At 47.3% G+C, this 18712-nt stretch overlaps 1 protein-coding gene across 1 annotated transcript in view; it reads right to left on the reverse strand.

Annotated features, from left to right (window-relative positions):
* Ser (protein serrate) overlaps window positions 1-18712 on the reverse strand; it is a 42224-nt gene that overhangs the window by 15943 nt on the left and 7569 nt on the right. Inside the window, exon 2 of the mRNA XM_071716343.1 lies at window positions 8639-8935. Within this exon, the coding sequence (XP_071572444.1) occupies window positions 8639-8935 (297 nt within the window). The remainder of the gene's footprint in view (window positions 1-8638; window positions 8936-18712) is intronic.

An 18712-nucleotide genomic window follows, 5' to 3' on the forward strand; every position in this document is an offset into this window, starting at 1 on the left:
TCAGCTGGTTCTTACAATCTTTATCCTCTATTTTATATATTGCACACACAATGAAACACACTTTTAGAGTCCGAACTTTTAGAGTCTGATGTTTTTAAACAATTCGTAGTAGTGCTCCTAGGAATTTTATTCGATGGGCAAGCCCTCGTTGGTGACCGGGTCGATTCGGAATTCGTGCAATCTGCATGTCCGGCGTATTAGAGCATCACGCGGCGGCACAGGCGATTCGAGGCGAATCTAAAGAGATCGAAGGAAGCGAGCGGACACGTGAGGCACGTAGAATCCCGCTGCGAGGCTATCTGGCCGTTTGCCTGTCTGCCTGCCTGCCTGCCTGCCTGCCTGCCTGCTTGCCTGCCTGCCTGCCTACCTCGTCCGTCAGTCTATCGGGCCTATGACTTACGTACGCGCGCATCCACGCTCGTGTGCGTTCGTCGGTAGACTTGCGGGCTGGCGGACAAGCAGGTAGATAGGTACTTACGTACGCCGAATAGAGTGCGCCGAGTCCACCTCTCTCTATGTCAGGCGACGTGTCTTAGGTTTCGCGGAAAAGATCGAACGAGCTGTACGTGAGGACGCATACGAAAGACAACGGCCGTACGATCGAATGAGGGTACCAAAGGGTACCCTCCGATTTCCCATGCGATCTCCTCCCTCTACCCAAGTAGGAGTCGTCGCGTTAGATTTCGCGACGCGACACGACGCGGAGCGGAGCGTTCTCACGCATGTGTCTCCTCATTCTGACGGGATTTACAGTCGGCCACGGTAACGCGATGCTAGAGGAAACGATCTCTGCGAAGTAGACGCCTTTTTATTTCTATAAACCGAGAAATATCTTAACGAATTCAGTTTTCAATAGAATAGAATAATAGATAAATCTTTATATTTGCTATAATGCCTTTTCCTTAATATTATTCTATTACGTAACGCAGATTGTCCTCGAGAAAATCGTCGGGGAAGATAATCACGTACGTGTTCGACTCGCAGCGGAGAATCAATCTCGCTAATTGACCAAGCCAAGGAACACGCGGTAGATAGAGCGTCGCGCCGTAATTGAAAAACGTGGCGACGCCGAGGAACGCAATGGGCCGCTTTTGCGGCCGGCGATTCTGGTTCGTTCGCCAGAGATTCCGTCCGGTCGCGTTGCGTCGTCTCTTTCTCTCTCTCTCTCTCTCTCTCTCTCTCTCTCTCTCTCTCTCTCTCTCTCTCTCTCTCTCTCTCTCTCTCTCTCTCTCTCTCTCTCGGTAGCGCATTCCCTTTGGCGACGGAAATCTCCGTTCTGTAATCCCGGCGGCCGTCCTCGCTTCCCAATTAGCCGGATGGCTAATAAATCTCGCGGTGTACCCAGAACTGCAGAAAGACTCTCTTCGAGCGAGAGGGTAGGATCGGGAATGAGGGAAAGGGCAAAAGCGGTGCTGCGAGAGGTAGGACTGAGAAGAGGAGAGGAGAAGGAGGAGACGACAGGAGGGAGAGGATCCCGTCGTTGTCGTCGTCGTCTTCGTTGGACGAAGAGACCGCTCGTAGAGGAAGAGGCGTCCACTATTCGCGAGGGCACAAGGCCAAGTGCAACGGCGCGCCTTCTTCCCGCTTGGCGGAACCAAAGTGGAAACGCCGCGGACGGGCGATATGCTGATGATCGTGCTGGTAGTGCTGGTAGTGGTGCGTTACCTGCATAATATAACGCGAGTCTGTGGGATACGCGCGCTACGCCTCGCATTAAATACTCGCCTGGACTGTCCGACCGCGTTCCACGTTGTTCCACGAATGTGCTTCACTTCGGACTCGGGACAACGTAATGCGTCTCTTATCGCACGTAATCGACATTCGTTTGCGAGGTACATCGCGATATCGGAAGTATAAAGTTCAAAATCAATTCCTGCCGTCCGGACAGAAAATAAATTATTTAGAAACGATAGAAATGTATTTAACTGTAAATTCTTTTGCACATATTCTGATGTTACGTTGTATTATATGTGATACCTTCTACAAGTTCGTATAGAAACGGCGAATCAAGGTACTCCCGGAGAAAATCGCGAATCGGAGAGACACTGCATGCTGCCAGCGGGTTCGTACAGAGACGGTCTCGACAGCCTTTCGAGGGAAAGGAGGAACAGGGAGAGAGAAAGAGAGAGAGCAAGGACAGAGAAAAAGAGAGAGGGACGAGTTTGGTATGCGCTTCGCGCAGCGGGTTCACACACGACCGGCCCAAAGGAGAGGACCCCGCGGCCCTCGCCGTTTCCTCCATCCACACGCTCGTCGAGCCCCCCGTGGACGCGGAGACACTCCAATGCGAAGAAGCATCGTCTCCAAGTGACAAAAAAGCGTGGCGACATTTTTTCCCCCTCGTATACCCACCTTGCCTTTCATTCCCCCTCTCCCCCCGCCCTCCCGCCGCCTCTCGTGTAACACGCCGTTGCATTCTGCACCTGCCTGTGTTTGCGCACGTCCACCCACTGATGCCGACACGTGCGTGCGGATGCGTATACAATAACATAAACGCGGTCAAATGTAAATCTTGCAAAGAAGAGAGAGACGACAGGGGGGGAGGGGAAACACCATGATTGCAACCATCCTCGGGGCGATCGCATAAAGAGAGCAATTTCGGAGCGGCGAGAGAACAAGGAGGACCGGTTCGCGCGCGCGCGGAAGTTTCGACAAATCGGCCGCGCTTCCGCATTAAGAACGTGCAATTTATGCGTTCCCCGGTGAACCTTGCCGCGCGATGAATCCCGGCTTCAATGGGCACCCGTTGATCCGCCCGGGAGCCTACTATACTCTCGTCGAGGAGGAAATCGTGCGCGTTCTCGTGATTAAAAAAAATTACGCGACTCTGTCGGACGTTCCTCGTCTGCGTCTCTCCTTCGTTCTTCTTTAACGCAGCTTAACTACTTAACTATTTCTCGCGTAACTCTATAATTAATTCACAAAGGTTTTTATCTTGCATCTTATTCTCATCATTTCCGTTTAACGCCAGGTTTCTTATCTTTCACGACTTTTACAACTAAACCAAATTTTCAATTATATATGTATAATCGTATTTGGTCCTAATTCAGATAATTATATTTAATTTCAGTAATCTCTTGCTCGTTTATCGTTGAGTTTTATTAAATTATTCAGCATTTTATTTTGCAGTTAATTAATTTTTCTTCCCCTTCTATCTCGAGATCTCTAATACTCATCGCCGATATTATTTTGAGAAAGCGATCTACGAGAACATAAAGCGCGCAAGTAAGTCATTTATACCTATCGTAAAAATAAGTCTAATAACGATCAAACGATGCAGAGAGAGGAGATATCGTGCTCAACAATCGATGACAAATTGTACAGGTCATTATATCGACAGCGTGGCTATTATGTTAATGGAATTAAGATTAATATCGGCGTGTACGTCGGGAGTACCACAAGTGTGTGTGTGTCGCTGTAATCACTGATTTTCGTAGAGAGAAATTGTCTTCGCCAAGAGCCGATCAGTCGGGAGCTGGCAATCAGGAAATCTTTAATTCGCGCGAACGTAAATCTCGATGGCGGGGGACCGATGAGGCTGGCCTCTCATGATTGTAACCCCGCGGGCGATCGGCGCAAAGAGAGCAATTTCGGATCGTCGGTTTCTCCCCCTTCCCCTCCTCCTGAAGACCGGTTTGCACGGAAGTTTTGACAAATTGCTCGCGCTTCCGCATTCGAAATGGTGCAATTTACGTTGCGATTAGATAAAAAGGCTCGGCGACGCGCAGGGATGCGCGACGCGAACGGCCGCTCGCGATGTAAATCCCGCGAGCGTTATTCATTATTCGCGTTAGCGTCGCGTATTAACGGCACTAATATATTTGAACAACCGTAGGTTGCGCTCGCGGGCTTAGCGCAGCTTATTCATGACGCTATTAAGTGCACGGCGCGAGCAGCGGCTGTGCATGGCGCAGCCGGCAATTCTGCGAGCGGCATTAGACGAAACAAAACGCTAAAAGTTGTCTCCTTGTAAAGTAGAGATTATTGTAATTATATTATTATGTTTAATAACTAGTAGAAATGTTTTCAGCTTTCGATATTAATGACACGAAAATCAGAGATAAATAATTTGAAGATTTATTTCCATAAGCTTCAAAGAAACATTTTAAAATATTTAAAAAATATTTTTCAATATACCTCCACTCTTCAATGTTATTTTTAAAAAAGTATGATATTTTGTTTCAGAGATATTCACTCGTAATCAAATATATGGAATTTCTTTCAACCCTTGAACATGTTTCGAAGCCGATTAAAAAAATACGTGTGTACTTTACGGTATATCCAAAACTCGTAAAAATCGGTAAGGGACGTTCCCTTGTGAGAAAGAAAAGCAGAATACAAGAATCAATTTCGAATTGTGCTCGTAGTTTTGAAACACGTGGTAGGTTGAAAGGGCAACGAAGATATCGGCGAGAATGGAAAACGCTTATAAGGCCGCGAGGCTCGTTTTCGAGACGCGGATGTACACCTGTTAGGCCCCCTGACTCACGTCATTCGATCCCCGTGGCGTTCCCGCGACGCGTCTTCGAACGGGCTCCTTCATTTTCGTTCCTCTCTCTGCTCCCCACCGTTCCCGCTGCTGACCGCCGCCGCCTCTTACGTGATGAATGCCGCTCGGCCGAGAACATCGTTTATCATTATATGTCCATTATCGAAACTACGATTGTCGGAATTAATCACGTGCTCGAGGAAAGGGGATTAAACGTGCCGTATGTAGACACGGTTTCCAATTCAATTCGGAGAGGCTCTTTCTCTTTTGTGTTTCGCCTAACTGTACGCCAATGCCACACTTAAGAGACAATTTTCATAATTGAAACCTCTATTTTAGTCGAAACTTTCCGCCGTCGAGACAGCCACTGCGTATCGCAAATTTACAACTAGCTGTCCTTTTACGCAACATATCAATTAACCGTGGCACAACTAAAACCACAAAAGAAATCGCTAAACTATTTCAGTCATTTGGTACGCGCGTTATTTTTAGACGACAATTCTACAGCGTCCACGTGGATCCAGCGGCGGCGTCTCGTGATGCTCCACCATTCATAGTGGCGCCCAGATTGCAGACATTGTACGCGCGGGTATCTGTATGTGTTCCGATGCGTTCAACACAACCGGCCAGTCGTGCGTGCCGGTGCATACAAAACGCGCGGACAGGTCGAATGTATACGCGCACCACCGCATGTGAATCGTATAGTCGAGTTCATAGAGTCGCATTGGCAACGGTCGAACGACAAGGAGAAATTATCGAGAACGAACGGGGGATAAGGGGGAAAAGATGGGAGAACGATTCGCAGAGAACAAGAGAGAAAGAGAGAGAAGGAGAGATCGAGTCACGAGGAGATGTGTGGCCGGAGAAAGGAGACACGGAGCACACTTGGTTCGAAGATGCATATAGCTCCGAGGTGGATTGTGTAAAAGCTCGACCGTATACTCTCTCATCTCGCCGATCGCTTCCCGTGCTATTATGCGACCGCCGAAGATAGGAGAGAGAGAGAGAGAGAGAGAGAGAGAGAGAGAGAGAGAGAGAGAGAGAGAGAGAGAGAGAGAGAGAGAGAGAGAGAGAGAGAGAGAGAGAGAGATGCCTATCCCATCCCGTATTCCTTACATTGGTATTGAAATTAGAAGCAGGGAAAGTCGACGGCGGCGACGACGGACGATTACAATGTTTGACGTTGTTGCTATCGCGACCGCATCACGTTCGCGTAAACTAGGTCGCTATTAGAAAACTCTTGCGATTGCCGGCGATATCCGCATATGTAACTTATTGAAAGTTATATAGATGGATGGCCTAGTATCTGAGACTATCAGTAACGTCTAACCATTATACCATGTTTCTTCATCTGTTAGACTCAACGATCCAATTATTTTACCGTGATGAGTATCGCTTATATGAAACTCTACGAATTTGAATCGCAATTTTCGCACGTACGCGCGACTGGTTTGCGCGCGTTAAAGCCGAGAAATCGTTTTCAAATTATTTTTCGATTTCGAGCGCGAAACGAGCGATTTTATATTGAAAATCTTCGCGAATGGACGCGCGATCAAGGCACCGACTTCGTTCGGATGAGAATTATAAGATGGGAATCGTAGGATTTGTATTGGTAAGAGAGGAGGACTTCTCGGATGCTCTCTCAAGCCAGCCTCTCGCTAAGCGCAGGTGGCATTCGGTAGCCTGCGCGCGCCTGCGAGTGCTCGCCGCTCACTCGACGTGTCTCGGTGCCTGGTCGAGAGGACGAGATTATATATACCGTATTCAATCAGCGGAGACGATAATGACGGCATTATCCGCGGAAGGACGATGAAAGTCAGGCAGTTTACCGTTTTCCACGGTGGGTACCACGTGAAAACCGTTCTATGGCTATTACATTCACGACGCACGAGTACGCGAGATACCGAGGCATCCGGGCTTTTATCTCTCCGCGCCTCTTATTCCCCTCCGACCCCTTATTTCGACCGTATATTTCGTTGTGCGCAAACATGCCCACATTCTCGCGCACCTGTATGCTTTCCATATATATATTTTTCTTTATTGCGCAGCAACGGCATAATTGAATTAGACCGGCGAGCGCTAAATGATCGAAGGTAGCGCGTCGAAAGCGGGATGAGGAGAAATACTTCACGAAAGGGAAGCAATGTAAGGATTTTTCTGTTTATACCCTTCGTGGCGGCGGTTCTTCGAGAAGAGAGGAAAAGAGGAGAGAGAGAGAGAGAGAGAGAGAGGGGAAAAAACAGAAAAAGAGAACAGGGCCTTAGAGCCCCTTTGTCGCGCGATGGGTCCTCTCGGAAGATAGCCGCGAGCGAGTTATGAAATATACAAACAGAAAGACTGGCGCTCTTCAAACAACTCACGACGACGCGGATGCGTGTAGGTAGATACAACGGGTGCGTTTTTTCTCGAGCGTGGTACCCTTCAGGACTTGTCAGGCACCCACCGAACCCATCGTCGTCTGAAGGAGGCACTTTCGATGGTCCTGTGAGTATACCCGGTCTCGCGAGGGCACGCCTCGCCTGCGCACTCCAGGCATCACTTGAGAGGACTGTTTGGGCATCCTCGAAATCGCTCGTACATTATGCCGTAATTACGTTAGACGACGACAACGGCGGTCTGGTCGTAGGTGGTGCGCTACTAATTGGGTACCGACAAGACGACTCTCCCGGCTCCCAAGAAGGACGGGAATTTTTCTAGTGCACGATAATGTACATAATTATTTAAATAGATAGAACGTTTTACGTTAACGTTGCAACAATGAAGTATTTAAATGTTATTTTTCAAGTCGCATAATTTCTACGCTTTCCTTCATTATCTTTTAAATAGGTACGAGACAATTATCTCGCGAAATTATCTGGCGTGACACCTTGTAGAAAACTCGCGATTTTCGAGCATTACAAAATTCGTGTGTAAAACCGTCGGCTCTTCACGGTCGAGCGAACTGATTCCGTGTGCCGCGGAAAAAAAGTGACAAGGTAAATTCAACGTGGGTGAACGATCGTAAAAATTTCGCCGCGAGAGTTCACCGAGAGAGCATGGTGAGAAAGAGGAACGCAGCGGGAGAGATGGAGGAACTGACGATGAGGAGTTGCCAAGCGACTGGAACCAAACTGGAATTCTACGCAACGACTCGCGCGGATGGGAGACCAGCGGACCGGAAATCCCTCGCGCGGATTCGATAGCTCTCTCTCTCTCTCTCTCTCTCTCTCGCCGTACAAGACAAAGGAAATCGGGGGCTAGAAATTCGCGATTCATCCGACCGGCGATATAATGCGAGTTATAAGCGCACGGACTCTTACTCGCCGCTGGTCGTTAGCCTTATACGTTGCGAAAGAGCGGCGCCGTTCGCCATTCGCGATTCACACTCGGCCAGCTTTCGGCGATTTCGAGAATGGGAGCTCGAAACGGGAAAAGAAGGTAATCGCCGTGGTATATCCACACACACACACACACACACATCTACACACATATATTTACAGTGGCCCCCGGGGGCGGCGTCGCTAATGAGACGCCGCCGTTCTCCGTCGGCGTCGTGTCACGGCGTCGATGATAAATGATCCGAGTGGCGGCCGATTCGTAAGCCCGAATGTGTCGTCCCCTCGTTACGACTTCATCCTCTCGCCCGTTCGTCTTTCGGCGCGACGTTCATTGTGCCGGTGACCAAACAAAATTACGGTCCCGTATATATGTACACCGTGCGGCGTCATTAATCGCGGGACATCGAATTAAGCCTCGTCGCCTCGTGCGTTATACGCGCGGTGTAACGGCGACCGGTTGGGATTTTCAGCCGACGTTCGCGTTCTCACGGATATTAGGTAGTGCCGCGCGTGTTTCGGCACTCGAACGACTCTCGGACTGCCTCTCGACGTGTATTTAGCGATTAAATGCGATTGTCTGATTTCTCATCTGACAGCGTCAACATTGAATTCGTATTAAACAAACAATATTAGCGAACGTCATAAATGAGAAAGTACTTGTCATAGTAATACTCATAAATCAAAATTAAATATGGAACATGTTCGCGAAATCTTTTTAACATGAGATTGCGCAACGTTTATATTGCACCATGAGGGGAAAATGCGAATAACAATTAATGCTTAAAAAAACAGAAGCTCAGAGGCTGTAGGCTGTTGCGAAATAACGACTCACCGTCCATCGGAAAGTAAAGTGGAGTTGCAGAGTGACGGGGTCGGTGAGGGTGAAAGTGTTCGGGCCGAGGGCGTGACTAGATACGTTGCCGAAGCTACAGGAGCCGATGGCGGTGACGTTCGACTGGTACTCCTTGAGGCAGAGCCAGAAGGCTGTCGAGCAGGGCGTCGTGCAGGGCGGGAATTCTGTTTTTCCGCCCCCGCCTCCCCCGCCGCAACATCTACCGTCCACCAGGGTGCCCCTGTTGTTCGTCAGCGAGAGGATCTGCACCTCGAAGTATCCACTCGCGGTTGTTGCCTGCAACACAGCGGATAAAAACTTAAAATTAACTCAACTTGTTAGACATTTCGTGTTTTGATTCTCATATTATTATCGTGATAACATTATATTATGTTGAATATGTCTTCTAATAGAAGAAAACGCTTTTAGGATCAAAGAACTTCTGCCGTCTCAGATAAAACAATCTATGCCTAGATGCTACACATATATGCTGTAAGAGTTGCATAACGACTTGTTAAGTACGGAATTACTCGTTTCTCACTAACTTGTCAGGAGCTTGTTTCGTAAATCGTGAAATTTAGAGAAAATGAAGCGTAAGTGAGAGAGGGGAAGAAATGAGGAGCCCCTTCTAATATTATGAAAGACTTTTTCGTAAAATTCGGTTCCCGCTTTTGCGCCAAGCGCGGGAACCTGAAAAGGCCTCGGGTTACTGTCCATTATTGCGTATCGTGGAAACGGAAATCTCATGTTAGCATCTCAGGACAAAGAGAGAGAGGGAGAGAGAAAGATAGAGGCCTCAGGCGAATGCATCGAATACAGCAGCAGTAGCAGCTTCGGGCCAATCTCGGAAAAGAAATCGAGCAGTTTCGAAACTGCAATCACGGCCGGGCAATTTTCGAGCTCGCCGCGATACTGCGTGCCGTTACGCGCGATACGCATCACACATTCTACATCCTATAAGTATTATAATGAATGATTCTACTTTTTCCTAACCCGTTCCGAATCTGAGTTCCTGATACGCAAATTCGGATAACAACAAGCAGTTTAATAGTAATCCGAATATACCAAATATATAAACATGTGTCAAGACAGAAATAAAAATTAAATATATATTCACAGTTTGTCTTATTTTAATCTCCCTTTTTTATTTTGTGACAATACATTGTCTAATTGTTTAGAATCGATTAGGAATACTTTTAGAAATTAACGTGGTAACGATTGTCTATACTACTCTATACAAAACTGCTTTCTCGAGAAAGTGACGTTGTTATAGTTTAAATTCACTTAAAGAGCTATGAGTAGGAGTATGGGATTGCACTGTACACCGCGAGCGCGTGTATAGGGTATGTTCGACACGGTGCATACACGTGTGTATACGTATACACGGCACACGTAATTATCGTAAGAGTAAGATCGAAGGTAGAAAGCGCAAAGGCTCGTCTGCTGGCCTTTGCTTTCCATAACGCGTTTCCCTTTACATTATATAAGCCCGTCTCTCGCGAGTGACATTTTAACGGGTCGGCACGGCGGGCGCTGAGCTCCCGCGGCTCCGGTTCGGGAGACGTCGGGGATAAATCAGAGAATAATTGAAAAGCAAAACTATACCTCGGCGATCGTCCGCGTGACGATAATCGCGCGCGGTTCAAGAAAGGCGGAGGAGAGAAGGAGCCGATAACACAATGGAATTCGTAACGAATCAGATCTTTTGTGCGTTCGGACAATACGCGCGCACGGCAGGTGAATAGAAATTCGTCCAAGTAGACAATAACTACACGCGTGGTAATGTACACTTGCAGCAATTTGGAGAAATCGTTAAAAGAAAATGGCTATTATTATTTACGAAATAAATTCAGTACCTCAATAATAGTTGAATCGTATTTAAAGATTCAAAATATTGCAATCTGCGAGGCAATCCGCTCCATCGTGCATCACTCCGCGGTGGAACGCACGGAAGGAGGCTCGTTTCAATAAATTTCAAACGAGCGTTTTGTGCTTTACGATCAAGCTGTTGATCGCGAAGACGACCTCGTGTATATGCGATCCCATCGCCGTAAAAATAGTATCGCGATTTATCCTCGCGTTAACCCGACCCATTCGGCAATAGTAATAACTATCCCCGCAGCATCATGCACGTCTATTAACATCGCCCGGTGCTTTTTGTATGTCGAGAAATAGAAGATGGGTCTCCCTCTCCCTCCCTCTCTCTCTCTCTCTTTCTTTTTCTTCGATTAGTGTCGTGTCGCAAGGCGACGTTCGACGTCGACATCATCGTCGTTGCCGTCGTCGTCGCGGTTCGCGTTTACGTCCGACGACCGACGTCCGTACGGCGATAAATCCCGTCGGTACGAGTTTCCGAGTGCGCGCGATGACGAGAGCCGCCGCGCGTTTGTTTGGAAAGCGAACGCTGTGTGTAACGACGCGCGCGTACGCGTTTTATTAGCCGAGCATACTTATTCTGGAGGCTCTCTCGGCTTCGTCGGTAACCTCCTGCCTCCGTGCGGTCCAGCGATAGAAACTCTCTCTCTTTCTCTTGCTGGCGAGCGAACGCGCGTGAGCGTTTGCAAACGCGCGCTCCGCAAACTTTGCACAGTCCGCTCACGTGCCGACGAGAAATTGTCGGACGACAAGCAAGCTGGAGATGCTTTAAGTTAGCCGACGCGGAAGACCCTTTCCGACGCAGTCGCGGATGGACGCTTACGGAGCCTCGACCGGGAGATGCTCAAGAGAATCGCTCGCGGACGCGACCAGAATTTGGTGGCTCGACGAAATTTCGGCACCAGATTGAAAAATGTGAGTTCCCCTAATATTTCGACGCTTTCATTTTTTTCTCATAAAATAATGCCACGATATATTAGTGTTGTAAACGTTATGTAATGCTGTAATAATCAGTGATATGTTGTACTTATCGTGTTTCAAATAAAAAATGTATAAAAAGTTAAAGCGTACTAATGATGTTGTATAACGTAGTATATATTAAGGACTCTATTCCAGTTTCTTCCTAAGATTCCAGCCAAAGTCTATATCTCAGATTCTCTCATCGAAGTCGACCGCCACCCAACGATAATTGAAGTTTCTCGGGGCTGCCGAGGTGTAATAAAAGTGGAGACACCTCGTATTAACGATCGCTTCCTTTATCCTGGTACCGCGCCTTCTATCTGCGAAGCGATTATTTCTTTTCTTTCGTCTTTCGCAGCGACGCTCGCTTTCGCGGTTATTAGGTTGAAAGTTCATCCCTTTCTAACTATATTATACGTACATTATAATAACTTCATTGTCCATTAAACAGGTTTTCACGATTTACATAAAAAAATAAGATTTTTTAAATTATACGCTATATTCTTACCTTCTCAATGACGAAATCGAAGGAGATATTTTTGGAAAATGTTTGAAATTTAACTTTCCTAACGATGAACACACCTATCTGGCGGTCCAGTCTAAGTTTCGGAAACTATTAAGTTAAATTTTCAATAAAAAGAAAAATTAACTTAAGGCTCTCGATAATAAACCAACAAATTGTGATAACTAAAGAGCTATGAGAATACAACGCGTAATTTTATAGATTAAAAGTAATTTACTTTAATTTTTACAAGATAATCTTCCGTAATATTTCGGCATCACGTTGAGCCATTTTCAACGTTGTAAAAATTCGTAATAACTATTTCTCACGTTTTGATCACATGATGAAAAAGTGTTCATCAAAAGGGGCATCTTATTCTCGCTGCGAGTGTGCACATCTTCGTAACCTGTCGCAACGTCAGCCGTGTGTGTGTGTGTGTGTGTGTGTGTGTGTGTGTGTGTGTGTGTGTGTGTGTGTGTGTGTGTGTGTGTGTGTGTGAATATACACGAGATGGACAAAATGATGGCCTTCGGTATATGTAGTAGCGAGTTGCACGTGAGTTGTGTGCGCGTTCGCTCGCGCGGCGGTCGGTCGGTCGGTCAGCGTTCGTCAGAGAAGAGCCTTTCCTTTCCGCATAACCAAGGTGCAGCGAGCCATACCTCAGTGCGCCTACTTTTATATACATTCTCGTAGAACTCGCGAAGTACGAATAATTCGCCCGGCTGGCCGAAAAAAACGCTCGCGGAACGCATACTGAGGAACGACTCTACCGTGTCCTCTTCAAGTGCGTCTTCCTCCTTCCTTTGTTCTTGCCCCTTTCCGAGGAAACTCATTTGCCGATGCAAGCCGCGTCCGCGAAAATCAGAACCTGCCGCTTTCGAAAAATTCGCTTGGCGCATTTGCACGATTTTTCTCACGCTAGATGCGAAAATCCGTCGCAGTTAGTGAATTTTTTCAATTTTATCGCCAAATAATAATAAATGTATAGATAAATAATAAAGAGGTGACAATATTTATTTAAGTACATTAATATTTTCTTGCCTAATTGTAAGTCCTTCTTGCACACAATAGCATTATCGGTAGCAGTCGGAATCGAGGATATTGTACGAAAATGTAAGATTATAAAATTCGATGCATATTACCGATTTATGGTTGGTAATCATTGCACTTAACTCGAAGATAAACAAGTTTAAAAAGTGGATAAATGCAGAAAGTACGCTGTGTACAAATCGATTGTTATCAACCGATCTCATTAGGGTGCCGTAAACGCGTACGGCATATATGTAATTATGTAAATACGTAATTACACCCGGCTATGATTACGTAAACCCACGGAAGAGAAGTGTTCCTTTAATATCTTAACTGCGAATCCGCTACCGTCTGGCGACGCAACGGGACGCATCGATGAAAGTACCCGTATCTTATCATTAGATGCTAACGCTAATTGGAAAACGGCGACGCGCCTGCAAAAAAATTCCCATCTAAATTAGCTAAATTAGCTAAGTACCTCGGCGTTGCCTTAAACTACTTGCAACGAACGATATCCCCGATAATCGATGCGCCCAAATAAAGAAAAAGGAATCGCGACAAGGCGCGCGGCGCAATAATCTCCTAAAATTGATTACGTAAATATAATCTCTCGTATCCTGCACATTAATAAAGCAATGGAAATTACATATTTTTTATCATCCCTTTATCTCGCCGATCATCGCGAGATCGCGAGCCAAATGGCGCGATCGATCACTCCGAATTGCAGAAGGAAAGGAAGGACAAGAGCAAGAATAGAAAATTGGCAAGAGGAAGAATAGAAGCGAGGAGCAGCAGCAGCATGCAGCAACAACGGCAACAGCCGCATCAGGGACTGCCGCGATTTCGGTTTCGAAAATCGTCCGGGCCTTTCATTTTATCTCTGAGCTCCCAAGTCGTAGGTAGTAATTACCGGTGGCCGCTACCTGCCCGAGTGAAATAGACCTACCGAACACCATTTAATTTTATACCGTAGAATCTGCACGGACAAATCGCTCGGGCGTGCGTGTGTGTGCGTGTTGGCCGTCCGTATTGCACGTCTCGTTTCTGCACTCCGCTTCGTTGTGTGCCTCGCGCGCTCGCCTTCGCTCACGGTTTTACAGGCTTGTGTGTTGTGCGCTGCCTCAGTGTACCACGGACTTAGGCCATGCCCCTACGGTCCATATATCTCTCTCTCCATCCTCCCTGCGAGAGATAGGGAGACCTATACTTAATATTATTTGCTACCCACTCGGCAAGCCCGCCAGACTGCCTTTAACCTGACCACAAATTACCGAAATAATTAAAAAGTCTTTGCGTGGGAAGTTTCGCGAACCCCCCATCGCTTTCCCCCTTTATCATCTTGTATTGCTTGGGGTAGGCAAGAGAGATCCGAATCGAAACATCCGAGCCTGTGATTGAATATCTCTCTTACAGGTCTATTAAAGACCGGATGTTTTACTCGAGATATGCCTCGACGCGGCGTTTCCTGCGGCATGTGTTCTTAGATATCATTTAATAAAAGGAAAAGGAATGTCATCGTGCGTCGTTCAATTTAATTGTACCTGCTTTATAGTATGTCGACGGCTTTGAAACCGTTAAGGCGCATCACGTGATTAGTAAAATTCGCTGGGCATTCGGTAAAACTGTAATCGTTAAAAGCGCTGAAATTAATAATCGCGGGGATAACTCCTCGAAGTGGGCTATCATTTTCACATTCTTCCACGGCCGAGGCAATAATTTGATTTAGCCATAAAGAGCGCATTTAAGACACTCCATCGATCGGGCAATAAAATTCAAGTAATATCTACCCCCCCTGCGATAATTATAAGACAGGTAGTTCCCGTTTCGTCGCCGCTTACCGACAGAATTAAATTTTCATGAGCACATGCCTTATATTTTCCCAAACGATTAAAACAATTATAAAACCATAAAGCCGTTCCTCTCGGTTTCTTCTCTAGAAATCGAGAAGATTTATCAAGAGAACGTTTTCGCGAATGTGCGGGTGCACTATACGTCTTGCTTTTCTGATCTCAATCGGACGCGATTGACGAGTGGGTATATCGTATTCGTCGTGGGAAGACTCATGGGAACTTGTCATCGTTGCAACAAAACGGCAGGTCGTTATCGATGAGCTTTTGTTAGCTCCGGTCGAAAGAACGTTTGAAACCCGATCGAAGGCCGGACTGGAAAGATCGGCCGTGGTCCGCTCAGCCTGAACGTCTTCTACCTGTCTGCCTCGGAGGATCGTGGATCCGAGAAACCGGCGGCAACAGGTGTGAGTTGGGGATTGTTTCGTTTACACGCTTTTACACGCAAGGCGTCTGTCTTGAATGCAGACAGATATATCGGTTTCGTTTCTATTAACTGATAAGTGTGCGGATGGCGTACGATAAAATCTCAATAACGATCGCTTTATTCCAGTCGAGCGATTATCGTTTCGTATATCGTTTTCCTCTTCCAAAGAGGAAGTCTGTTCTCGCGTCCCCCGTAATTAATTCCGAGTCAGTAATTGCGACTTAATCCGGCATTCTTCGTGAAATTCGTGCGTTCTTACATGATGTTTAAAATGAGCACCGAGCCAGCAATTAGAGGAAAATTTGTTCTAAAATTTCTATGATTTGTATCTTCAAAAATTTTTTAAATATCTAAAATTAATTATAAACGAACGACCATAACAAGGTTTATGATCGTTTGCTGATACTCAATCATGAACTGCCACTGCGGGCGTTACTCTCGAATTCACAAAATCATAACCTTGTAAATCGCGTTTTTTCCTGGCTCGTCGATTATATTTCGCGGTCACTTTTCGTGGTAAAGAATTGGAGGTGTAAAACAATCAGCCAGACCGCCCGCAGCATCAGCCGTCATCAGCACAAAAGACCGTCGCGCTGATCCGCGAGTATAGCGAAAAGAAAGCGGTGTCCGTAGTCTCTAATCACCAGACTATAGATTACGAGGGCGATTATTACCGATTACACGTTGTGTAAGTACTCTCGCGACAGTGGCTAAGCGATTACGGCGGTAAGTCGAGTGGGGCGAAACGCGATAATAAATTAAAAGGAAAAACGTCGCCCGGTTGGTGGAGCGAACTAAGCGTTAAGGCGCGCAGTTAATCATAATCGACGTTGCTCGAGTTCAGTGAACACGAAAATGAGCAACGAGCCGGGATCGTGTACGGAGTCTCCCCCGTTTGAATTTCAGATAGTCTCATTATTGAAATTTCCAAATAAAACACGCTGCCGGCGATAAATCCCGCTACGTCATCCTTCTAAACGGCCGGCCGTTTGCGTTACGCATATTTCTGTCGCGTGTGCTATTCATGTACGCGAAATGTAACATGCAAAATGCACACACTATGCATTTAAGATGAGATGTAAAAGGGGAACTCACCGTTCGATGATAAGTGCCATATAATTCCAACGAGTGATTTGACTCGTTGGAACTGTATAGCAATTATAATTTATAATATATAATAAGAGAGACCCGGCTGAGGGCTTTATTGGTTTCGCATGCAAAGATAATATGGCGTATCAGGTTGAAGCCGTATCTTCGCGGAGAAGGCAAGGGGATATTAAAATACATATCTCTATACACATCGGCGCGACACTTCGTCGAGGAACGCGACGCGAAATGGAGTAACTGTTAACGGGCTCCGCCTCGCAGTTTTCACCAGTCACACCTGTCGACGTTCATCGAATCGTCCACTCTTTTGTCCACGGCCGTCGTCGGCGGAAGACAAGAAAACTGGAGGCGGCCAATGAAGCACAGAGGCATCTGCGAAAAAAAAAAACCCCGCGTCTTTCTTCTCTCGAGGCGGTATTCGCGCGGTTCCCGCACTGACGAACTGCTCTTCTCGCGCTCGTTCTTCTTACCCATTATTTTCGATCGAATAACGGAGCGATCGACCAAGAAAATCCGATTAACATCAATCAAAAGAAATTGTGCTGATGTCGGGGAAAAAAGATAATCGCCCCGGTAATCATGTCGAGACGACCGCCCAAACCGCCATTGGAATATAATTTCCTTCTTGTCATCTCTGTCGCAACAAGATTTAGTTTCTATACGGGTACTTGTACACAATAGAAATTGAATCGAGACAAGTAAATCGCAATAAGCGCGAAGAAGCTGCGAACAAACTCGGTGGAGTAACTAGCGGAATTAATATCCACATCGTCACGTGCTGCTTCGGCAATTCCCATCGTGCGCAGCATTCGTGCCGTATCACAGAGAGCGCGCCCCATTACTCGGCGCGTTTCGAAACTCGTGAGGAGCATCTCGCGGCTCGTTTCCACGAACTCGTAAAAGCTCTCCGTGCAGGTTCGCTCGGCGGCGAGCTCCGCTTCTCCGCCTGATGTTGCTCCTTCCTATCGGCGGCGCGGCGAGCCGAGGGGGAAAAAGGACTCGCAGGCACGCACCTGTGCGCCGCCGTGGTCCATGGGGTACCATGTCGGTCAGGACGGGGCACCCAGCGCCACGCCACGCCACGCCACGCCACACGGGGCAACGCCACCGGACCGCATTATCTGTCTATCTGCCGAGCATTCGCCGAGGCTGCTCGCTCCTCTTCTCCGCCTCGGGGCTGATTTTTATAGGGGATTCGCGTGACCGCCGGCTAAACGCTTCGCTTTAACCCGGCCCCGGCTCCGCTTCGGCTGCTGTGCAGTGCGCTCTCTCTCTCTCTCTCTGTGTTTTCATCTCTCCCCGGCCTGCCCTTCGTTTCTCCCCGCCGCGGCTTTTTCCTCGCGGATCCCACCGCACGTCCTCGCCCGGCGGCTCTCGTTCGCGCGGAAGGCGCTTCTTCTGCCCCGAAGGATTCCCTATTTACACCCCGGCCATCATCGCGTTCCGCGTTATTTCCGTTCTCTCACACTTTGCGCCTCGCTTCTTCAGTCCTCCTCGCCGGGTCCGAGATTAATATTTTGTTTGATTTTCTTCTCTACTTTTTTTTCGTCATTACCAATTTTTCTTATTGCCTTCGTCACTCTACATGGTGTAAATCGAGGAGGCATCGGATCTTGCCATTGTACCGCGCATCCTTCTAGTTAACTGGAGTTTTCACTTTCGAGGAGCCTGGAGCATTCCTCGTTCTCTTCCTGACATCGATAATTGGCCACGCCGATCGAACGCGGAATGGAATGGTAACAGAGATAAAAAAAAGAAAGAAAAGAGAACAAGATGGATCGAGGTGAGAGATGCGCGAGAAAATCCTCGGTTCTCAGGACGAAAGCGGAAGGAGGTACGGGCGCGCCGGCTTAACAGATCGTCGTCGTCGTCGTCGTCGTCGTTGAGCAAGAAACGCAAGTAGCGTAGGACGAATATACGTCTTGCTCGGCTTTATCTCGCGTCTGTCACGCGGAAGAACTCGAGCCATCAGTCTATGCCGCGGCAAATGCGTAACCGCAGATTTTAATTAAGACCGCGCGATAGATCGAATTTAAAGAGCTCACGTTAATTAGCTCGTACCTCGAAATATCGTCAGCGCTGGCGCGATGCAAAGAGACCCATAATCGCGCGAGCGTGTAATTACGGTCTCAGTGGACCGCTTTCAGGTTCTTCTAAACTCGGGGGGCCCGGCCCGGCGCGCCGGAACTGAGGCGGGCGATCGAGGCGATTGTATATGCTTGAAATAATCGTGATTCGAGATTCCGCGAGTTAATCAATCGGCTAGTTAATCAATCACGCTCGATTAATTATACTCCGCGCTCCACGTCGAATGAAATTTTCTTGTC

This window comes from Temnothorax nylanderi, unplaced genomic scaffold (genome assembly GCF_030848795.1).
Source record: "Temnothorax nylanderi isolate EJ_2023f unplaced genomic scaffold, tnyl_v1.0 TNYL_tig0183_pilon, whole genome shotgun sequence".
NCBI lineage: Eukaryota > Metazoa > Arthropoda > Insecta > Hymenoptera > Formicidae > Temnothorax > Temnothorax nylanderi.